Genomic DNA, 10,136 nt, shown 5'->3' with positions numbered 1-10,136 from the left:
TGATGAGGCATGGAGGGAATTGTAATCATTGCAATGAAATGAAATACGATTTAAAAAATCAAAACAAAACAAGAAAACTTTTTGAGGTTTTTTTTTTGCCATTTTCTAAACATCTCTAGTCTGATGTTCGTGCTGGAATTCAAATAAAACTTTCATTAGTTAAAAAAAAGAAAAAATAATAATAAGAAGAAAAAGGTCAGGAAAGTTACACCAAGGAAATATTTTCCATCATCAGAGTGCCCCTGATCATTATTTGAGGGGCAAGGATTGCCTTATGAAAATTCCATTGGGAAGCTTTATTCCATCCATCTGTGCTCTTGGCCCTTCAAGTTTGTTGTTGTTGTTGTTGTTCCCCACACTCAAAGAACATTTCAAAGGAACACAATTTGAGTCTCTTCAGGATTTCAAAGCTGCCAATTTTGATGTGCTTTAATGGAAGAGTATATAATTCTTCAGGAAAGGCTTAGAGAGATGGAAACACCACTTTCTGAAATGTGCAGACCTAGATGGAGGAGATGCTGAGTGACAATCACTTCACATTTTCATATTTTGGTTTATTAAAAGGTTCTATGATTATGTAACAACACGATTTGACTTACCATCATATTTTTAAAGGTTGAGGTAATAATGCTTAAGCAGCTTACCCTACCAAGTCATGGTCTTCAATTTTTCAATACTCAAAAGTATTTCCTCCTCAATATTTTCACTATTAAATATACCTGAAATATGATAAATCAAATTTTAAATATTTTAACTTCTTTTTAAAAAGATGTATACTTCATTTAGATATTACTTTAATAGGTCTATTGAATCACCATAATAGCACAATTATTTTTATTTCTAGCTCTATGCTATCAATTTTTTTGGTCAATTTGTATTTGTATATTTATACTAGGCAAATGATATTGTAATTATTGTTGTTGCAGTATTTTGGACAGTAGAGCCATTTTTGGTAATTTTGTTGTCATATTATTTTATTATCTCTTGCACTGTGGATTAATTCACTGGACTGCAAAGTTGGTTTGAACTGCAAGGTTGGTGGTTAAAGCATCCCAGCCACTCCTTAGAAACCCTTTGCAGGGTCACTAAGGGTCAGAACCAACTCAACAGCACTTAACAATTCTTATTTTCACGTATGGGTTTTGAACATCTTCATCCATTCCAATAAATATTGATTATTCTTAAGATGATTCAGTCATTCAATATGTATACATTTTGTCCACACCATAGTCCTTCAACTGATAATAAATTAATTTGAGGAATGTTATGCTATTTAATATTATAAAGTTTGTTATCAACAATTCAAAAATTATGCTGTTTGCAGCAAGTCATCTGTTGTTAATTATCTTCATAAAGTAATTTACAATCTAAATAGACTTACTCTTTAATTGTACAATTGTATCATTAATATAAACCGGACTCATTTTTATGTTCATGTTTCACATACACTGCAGTTATATACCACCTTTTAACAGTAAATTATGGGAATCCTCACATCACTATTATTGTTAGATGACAGTCAGTCAGCTAACGCTCACAGAGACACTACGCACAACAGAATGAGACACTACGTTTTCCTGCACCATCCTCACAATTGTTGTTACACTTAAAACCATTGCTGCTGTCACTGTGCCAGTTCATCTTACTAGGGTCTTCCTCTTTTGTGCTGACCCTCGATTATACTAAGCATGATATTCTCTGCCAAGGACTCGATCCTCCTCATAATATGTCTGCAGTATGAGAAATGAAGACTTGCCGTTTTTGCTTTGAGGAGATTTTATCTACACTCCTTCCAGTGCATATTCATTTGTTCTTATTCACGGTACTTTCAATATTCTTCTTTAGCACCTCAAATCAAATGAATCTATTTTTCTATGATCTTCCTTATGCATTGTCTAACTTTCACATACATATGAGGCAATTGAAAATACCATGGCTTATCAAGATGTTATTTATTGGTTCAGATGTGAGTATTTTTGTTTTCTTTATGTAGTGATACAATCCATTCTGGATGCTTTAGGAATACACACCTTACCATTTCTCCCACCAATGCAGAAAAATTGCACTGCAGAATAATGCACTGGACTTTAAAGGTCAGTTTGAACTACAAGGTCGGCTGTTCACACTAATCAGGCACTCTTCAGAAACCCTATCGACAGTACTTAATCATGACCACAACCTTTCCACTAGAATGTGGGCATAGGGTTGGGTTCTGAGATAAGATGCTGAAACCTGACATCACTTTAAACAGAGTAATGCTGGAAATCAGGAACTATGTGGCATTCATTTCCTATGATGTTTAGGTTTAGGTCCTAAGCTTTGCAGAACCTATATTCATAATCTAGTGGTGAAGATACTATTGTATTTTGATGTTTTAATGAACAGGAATATATTAGTGAGCGCATCCATTTTTCTACATCTTGACCTTCTAGTGAAAGCATGTCAAAGTTCCTACAGTGTACATTTTAGAGCAAATTTATAAGAAGAAAGAAATGAAATAAAATGGGGGAAAAGAGGAAATGCTAAGCAGTATTGATTAAACTAAATTTTGTAATATTTAATTTAATATTTTAATACATATAAACCTTTATGCTTAGAGTTTATTGTTATTTATCTACCACACTAGGCTGTTTTTCCTCCTCCTCTGTTCCCCTAAAAGGTTGTTGTTAGGTGCCACTGAGTCCATTCTAAATCTCAGAGATATTGTGCACAACATAACTATACACTGTCCGGTTCCACACCATGCTCATAATTTTTATAATTATGTTTTATAATTTTATAATGTTGCTGTTTGTGGCTCAATACATCTCACTGGGGATCTTTCTCTCTTTCATTGACCTGAATATTTTCAATATACTTGCCTACATCATCATTCTAATGCATTGATACTTCTTTGAACTCTCTTACTTATTATGCAACTCACATTCATATGAACCAATTGAAAATACCATGGCTTGGCTAAGGGATACTTTAGTCATCAAACTTGATCTATGCTTATGAACACTTAAAGAGTCTTGTGCAACAGATTTGCCTAATGCAATGCATCATTTGATTTCTTGGCTACTTCTACCACAAGAGTGTTGATAGTGTACCCAACCAAAATGAAGTATATGTCAACTTCCATGTTTACTCCATTTAGCATGGTGTTATTATTTTTCTTTACATTGAGGTACAATCCATACTGAAGGCTATTTATTTTGATAAGTAAGTATTTACGTAAGTAAATTTACTTATTTATATAAGTAAGTATTTACGTCGTCTTTGTTTCCAGCAAGAAAATTTGTTTCATCTGTATATTGCAGGTTGTTAATGAGTTTCCTCCAATACTGGTCCCGGGGTCTTCTTCATATAATCCAGTTTCTTGAATTATTTGCTCACCATACAGGCTGAATACATATGGTGAATGCATAGAGCCCTGGCACACACGTTTCCTGATTTTAAACTGTTCAGTATTCCATTGCTGCATTCTAACAATGACTTCTTGCTGTATGTACAGTTTCCTCATTAACATGGTTAACTAGTTTGGAATATGCATTCCTTGCAATGTCATTCACAATTTGTTATGATCCACACAGACAAATAAGTTTGGTACCAACTCTAAATTCTTTCAAAAGTCTATGCATTTCCTTTCCACATCTTAAGCTTCCTATGCAATGGGAAATGGGTTTCCAGAGTAGGTTGAGCAGATGACACCTCAATTTTGTATTAAAATTCTCATAGGTTTACAAATTTATCTATCTGATATTGCTCTGATAATAAGTATAAGCCAAATCTACTACCACTAAAGAGTTGATAAACACTGGACCACGAAGTCAGTTTGAACACAAGCTTAGCAGGGGAAACTCTGTAGCTGTGCCTTGGAAACTCTATACAAGGTCACTATGAGTCAGAACCAACTAGATGACACATAGCAACAACACCAACAAGGAGGTGCTATAGAAAAAGCACTGAACTGTTAACCACTGCTTGAAAACCTTATATATGGTCATTGACAATAACAACAACAGAGAGGTTTTAGATGTGAAAAAGAAAATTGACTGGCCTGTTGGTGAATTTTAAATGGGGGCCTTTTGGGGAAACAGAGAAGAAGGATAAAGGAGTCTGTGTAATGTAAAAAGAGAATTTAACTCTATGTATAATGTTTAAAATTATTAAAATTAAATATTCCAAACTGCTCACTATGATCATTTTATAGAAATTGGAGTGTTGATTTTAATTGCATGCTTTCTTTGTCACAGATAGGTAGAGAAATGAAATATCTTTATCTATCAATTTTGGCTTCCATTAAGAAAGATGATAAAAAGGAAGAAACAAAACAATAGCCCTGGATTCTCAAGGGAATCAGCAGGTTTAAAAAGTCTGTGTGAGTGCAGGTAAGAGAGGTGGGAAATTGGAGATCAGCTGTTCCTGCTATCCACACCAAAAATAGCTGTGGTGAGTTTTCCACTCTTTCATAAGGATACAGGAAATAGAGGATGGAAATGTTGACAGCACCTTATGTTCCTAATGGAGTTTGAAAAAGCAAGAGCAAGACTATTGATTCCAAAAGAAGCTTATTTCCCTGAAAATGAGCTTATTGACAAAGCACAAAGATTAAATTTATATAAATATATTACAATAATGAGCCAATTATAGAAATTCTGTTGTTTTGAGAAATGTCATTATTGTAGGTTAATGCACTGGACTGAGAACTCAGTTTAAATCAGGAGGTCTGAGTTTCAAGCTCAGTTGCTGCTCCTCGGGAACCCTATACAGGGTTGCTATTGGTTGGCACCAACTTGATGGCACTTAGCAACAACAAATAAGTATTTGGTGAGACAACTGTGAAACATTTATTGAAATAATTCCTGATAACAAGTGACAAAATCTGGGATATGGTTTCAGTTTAATTCTAATTTTTTCCCCAATGCTCTAGTATGCCTCTGAATATTTAGAAATAGTTAAATGCAACATAACAGAGTGAATTAGAAAGCCTAGGTGTTTACACTTCAGATCTCAATCACATTAATTATTTCTAGTCTTATTTTTTCTATAAAAATGGAACTATACTCCTAAAAACTAAAACTATCTGTGTGGAATGAATAAAATTTATTTAATAATGATATCTAACACAGTGCCTGTCTCATAAAACATGAACACTTAAAATTTATTTAATAATGATATCTAACACAGTGCCTGTCTCATAAAACATGAACACTTAAAATTTATTTAATAATGATATCTAACACGGTGCCTGTCTCATAAAACATGAACACTTAAAATTTATTTAATAATGATATCTAACACGGTGCCTGTCTCATAAAACATGAACACTTAAAATTGTTTAGTTCTTTCTCTCCTTCCTGTTGGAAGTGAATTCATTGCTTGTGTAAAGTTGACATTTTAAAATATTTAATAAACCAAAGTAAAGATTAACTATGGAAAATACTAGTGTTCATCTTCATACAAATTCAAAGAAAAAGAAAGACATGGAAAGGAAGAAATTATGGACGAAGTAACACAGTTGATACAGCTTGTTTCCTAGTTCCTCTCATTTTTTATTATCTAGTGAGAGCTTTCCATGGAATTTGATAGAGTTGGTAAGATTCAAGATAGATTAACCTTACACTTCATTTTTAGAGAGTAAGACAAAAACTTTAAATTTGGAAGCAAGAACAAAATTTCTAAACATTTTACTTAATGTAATTAAGTAAATTACTTAATGTAATGTAATTAATGTAATATCTATTTTGATTACAAATCTAAAATCACTGGCCAATTTCAAACAGTAAAGTATAGAAATGGATTGTCCAAATGCCAGGGACATTTGTTAGTGAAGAGAAGAAGTGTGGATAGCAGAGTAAGCCTGAAGCGTCTGAGCTTTCCAATTGATAAGGAAAGTAGAACATTGACTTTGTGAACCACGTTATGCTAGTTGACCTTGATGTGCCCTATGACAATTTTCCTGTACCACCACAGCAAGTGACTCATTTCTTCAAGATGTTTTTATGACTTTGCCTCCTGTATATTCTAGTATATTGATGAATATATTTGCTACCACTTTGCAAGGGATCACAAGAGTAAGTCCTGGATAGAGTGGAAGAAAACTGGGGAATGAAATTTAAAAAAACAAAAAAAAAAAACCAGGTTAATGGTCTGAAACGACACTTGCAGATTCCTAGAGGCTATGCTTCTTGGAAAGCTTTCAGACGTAGAACTGAACTCCTTCCCATGACTTAACTTTCAGCCAAAAGGTAAATAAGCCTATAATATGAACAGGGAGGTAAGTACTTTCCTTAAAACAATCAACCAGTCAAGATCAAAAGGGCAGCATTTGCCCTGGAATAAAGTTAAAATGCAGGAAGACATCGGAAAGAAGGTTACAGAAACAGTAAACCCAGGGAGAATGTGGGGGAAATGCTGCTTATATAAAGAGATTTCTATCAATGTTACAAAACAAAATGTGTATAAATAGTTGCTATGTAAACATTCATCCAAATCGCAATAGTTTTTTTTAAAATGAAATGGGGAGGGAGTGCTGGCCTCAAGATTTAGGAGTCTCCCAGTAATCATTTCTAAGGATATTAATAAGTTATTTTTTAAAAATGGATGAGCTGTCTCATGGTCCAATATAAGTTCCTAAAGACACTTCACAATAGTTTTACAATTGTTGCCTAGAACTCACAGATGGAAGAAAAATTCTAGTAATATGAGAAACTGATTGTGAAGTAACTCATCAGCCCTCATAACTGAAAAGGAAGTCTGGTGGCACAGTGTTTAAGGACTCAGCTGCTAACTGAAAGATTTAAACCCCCAGCTGCTATTCAGGAGAAAGGTGGGGCAGTTGGCTTCCATAAAATCAAATTCAGCCTTGGAAACTATGGGACAATTCTACTCTGTCCTTAAGAGCCCATATGAATCCCATAATAAAAACACATCATTTTTTTAAATGACAAAGGGTGGTAAGAGAGCGCTAGCATCAATATTTAGAAATCTCCCAGTTATAATTTGTAAGAAGATGAATTATTAAGATATAAAAACAAATTGTATGAGATGTCAAGTGGTTTAATATAAAGCCATAGAAGACTCTGATGCAGGAGTTTTTACAAATATTGCCTAGAACTCACAGAGATGGAAGTAAATAATCAAGGGTTATGATGACTTCATTGTGAAGTATTGCATCAAATCTCATACTTGTAAAGGGGCTGTGGTGACGCAGCATTTAAGCATTTGGTTGCTAACCAAAAATTTTTATCCCACCAGCTGTTCATCAGAAGAAAGATGTGGTGGTCAACATTCATAAATAATTCAGTCTTGAAAACCGTATGGGCCAGTTCTACTCTGTCCTATAGTATCACTGTGGTACAAACTGACTGAAAGGCGGTGAGTTTGGTTTCAGTACCATAATGAACATATCTTGATTATTTTCCTTCCACAAAGCCCGAAGTACTGGGCAATGAACCAAAATTTGATTTCTCCATTCTCAGAAATATTTATCAGTTTATTCCTCGGAGATTCTCTTTTGATTTTGGAAATACAGGCAAGAGTAGGTGAATGAAAAGAAAATTCAAAGATAAAGTTAATATAGATGCCAAAAAAAGTGTTCCAGGATTTTAAACACTGAATCTGAGAGCCACATGTAAGTCTTTCTTGCAAAAGTGATTTTGTTCTTCATTACAATGAGATTTTCTTTACATAAAATGTTAATTGGAAGAGTGGTAATGCTACACAATGTGGCCTTTGTTTCCACAGTTACAGCAGCTTTCCCCAAGATAAAATTATTTGGAAAGAAAGAACTTTAGGGATTACCCTGTCCAACCAACTAATCCGTTTTTCAATTTCCACTACTCTATTTTCTCTAAAGGGCTATTAATTCTATCTGTTAAAATAGGATGATATACTATGCAGAAGTAAAACTCATCCAATTTTAGAAATCTGTAATCAACAACTGATCACTGCTTTTGTTTTGTTTTGTTTTGTTTTTAAGTTCATTTAAAAATAAACAATGAGTTCCATTAATGGAAATGGAAGTTTGTGGTTTTTTGGTGAGGCAAATGTAACTATTTTTCAGTGATGAGAATGGTGTCTTTAGTAGACTTGTAGCAAAAGGAGGAGAGTGATTTACTTTGCAGTCCAGGAATGCAGGTCCCTGAGACCATCAAGGGAGAAGAGCAGAGAGTGGGACCCTACCCAGAGAAGCAGTGATGCCAGAGATGGAGTCAGAGAGGATGACATGGAGAAATGGAGTAGCTGGGGACGCTAGATCCAGAGAGAGAGGGGGGCTGTGTGCTGACATCCTGGAGGCAGGCTTGCAGGGTGTACCCTTTGGCTGGTTGATGATGCACATAGGGGATTGTAACCATGGCAATGAAACGATATAGATAGGATGAATGTAAAGCTAATGTTCTCCCATGTAAACTATCACTATATATATATATATATAGAATCCTGGTGTGGCGCTGTGGGTTAATGCACCAGACTGTAAAGCCGTTTGAACTGCAAGGTTGACAGTTCAAGCTCACCAGATGCTCCTCAGAAACCCTATACAGGGTCGCCATGGGTCAGAATTGACTCAACTGCACTTAACAACAACAACTATATGTGTATATATCGTATTTCACTTTTGTTATTAAATATTAATCCACATTAAAAAAAAAAAAAAAAAAAGAATAGTGCCTTAAGCACAACTGACTCAGCTTACTAATGCAGACTATGAGCTATAGGTTTGGATACCAAACTTGTAGGGCATAACTGATACATGGCAGGTACATAAGAAAGATTGATTTAAGAAACAATGAGAATAAATTAATGAAAATAATATTTTCTACTACATGATTTCATAATATCTTTTCTTCTAGCTGTCACCACAATCAATTTCTTCAACATGATCATGGCAAATATAACCACAATGAGTGGATTCCTCCTTATGGGATTTTCTGACATTCGTGAGTTACAGATTTTACATGCTCTACTGTTCTTGGTGGTGTATCTGTTAACCTTAGCAGGTAACCTCATCATTATCATCATCACCACTGTGGACCAGCATCTCCAAACTCCAATGTATTACTTCTTAAAACAGCTTTCCCTCCTGGACCTCTCCTTCATTTCTGTCACGGTCCCCCAGTCCATTGACAATTCTCTGATGGACGATGGCTATATTTCCTATGGTCAGTGCATACTTCAGGTTTTCTTCTTCACATCTCTGGCTTGGTCTGAGGTGGCCATTCTCACAGTGATGTCTTATGACCGCTATGCCGCCATCTGCTTCCCACTGCACTACGAAGTCATCATGGATCCTAGTAAGTGCCAGTGGGCTGTGATAGCTGTGTGGTTAAGTGGAAGTGTCTGTGGACTCTTGTACACAACAGCCACATTCTCCCTCACATTCTGTAAGGCCAAAATAATTCACCAGTTCTTCTGCGACATTCCCCAGCTCATAAAGCTCTCCTGCTCCAATGATTACCTTGCAGTGATTGGAGTAGCAGCTTTCATATCTATGATGACATTTATCTGCTTCACCTCCATTATCTTCTCCTATATCCATATCTTCTCCACAGTTCTGAGAATCCCCTCTGCTGAGGGCAGATCCAAAGCCTTCTCTACCAGCCTGCCCCACCTCTTTGTTGTCTCATTATATATATCCACAGGTATGTTTGCATTTCTAAACCCAACTTCAGAATCTCAACCTGCTATTGACCTTCTAACTTCTTTCTTTTATGCAGTCATTCCTCCAATACTCAACCCTATTATCTACAGTCTGAGGAATGAGGCCATGAAGGCAGCTTTCAGAAAGTTACTGTTGGGTGGGCAATTCACCAGGAAAAATGCATTTTTGTTCTTTTGTTGCTAACTCTTTCATGTTAAATATGAGCAAAATGATAAATAATATTGAATTCATTCAATGAGTGGTATTGAGCAGAGCAGTAAAAAAAAAAGATCCCCTGTAGTTTAATTATACAATAAAACCATTGTCATTAGGGAAATTCTTCATATAATTCCTACCTTTTTAGTCATTGAAACTATTTGTTCATTCTTTCCAACTAAGATACAACAAACAATTATAAATTTATAATATATGCTCACTACTTTCCTCAGTACTACATTTAATCATTAGTATATTTTATAAATATGTTATTTCAGTATTTCAGTTATATACA

The 10,136-nt window shown here is 34.9% G+C and overlaps 1 protein-coding gene across 1 annotated transcript; it reads left to right on the top strand.

Moving 5' to 3' along the window:
* The first annotated feature begins 8,863 nt into the window (after nucleotides 1–8,863).
* LOC102837388 (olfactory receptor 14J1-like) lies at nucleotides 8,864–9,829 on the top strand. Its single transcript, XM_006872838.1, has one exon. It carries the CDS (start codon nucleotides 8,864–8,866, stop codon nucleotides 9,827–9,829), a length of 966 nt encoding a protein of 321 aa, XP_006872900.1.
* The last annotated feature ends 307 nt before the right edge of the window (nucleotides 9,830–10,136 follow it).

The sequence above is a fragment of the Chrysochloris asiatica genome, unplaced genomic scaffold (assembly GCF_000296735.1).
Source record: "Chrysochloris asiatica unplaced genomic scaffold, ChrAsi1.0 scaffold00213, whole genome shotgun sequence".
Taxonomy (NCBI): Eukaryota; Metazoa; Chordata; class Mammalia; order Afrosoricida; family Chrysochloridae; genus Chrysochloris; species Chrysochloris asiatica.
Note: the sequence above shows the minus strand (reverse complement) of the source record. Positions and strands in the feature narration are given on the sequence as shown.

What these genes read in the sequence shown, in the direction of transcription:
- LOC102837388 (XM_006872838.1), top strand. Translation starts at nt 8,864, where the DNA reads ATGATCATGGCAAATATAACCACAATGAGTGGATTCCTCCTTATGGGA.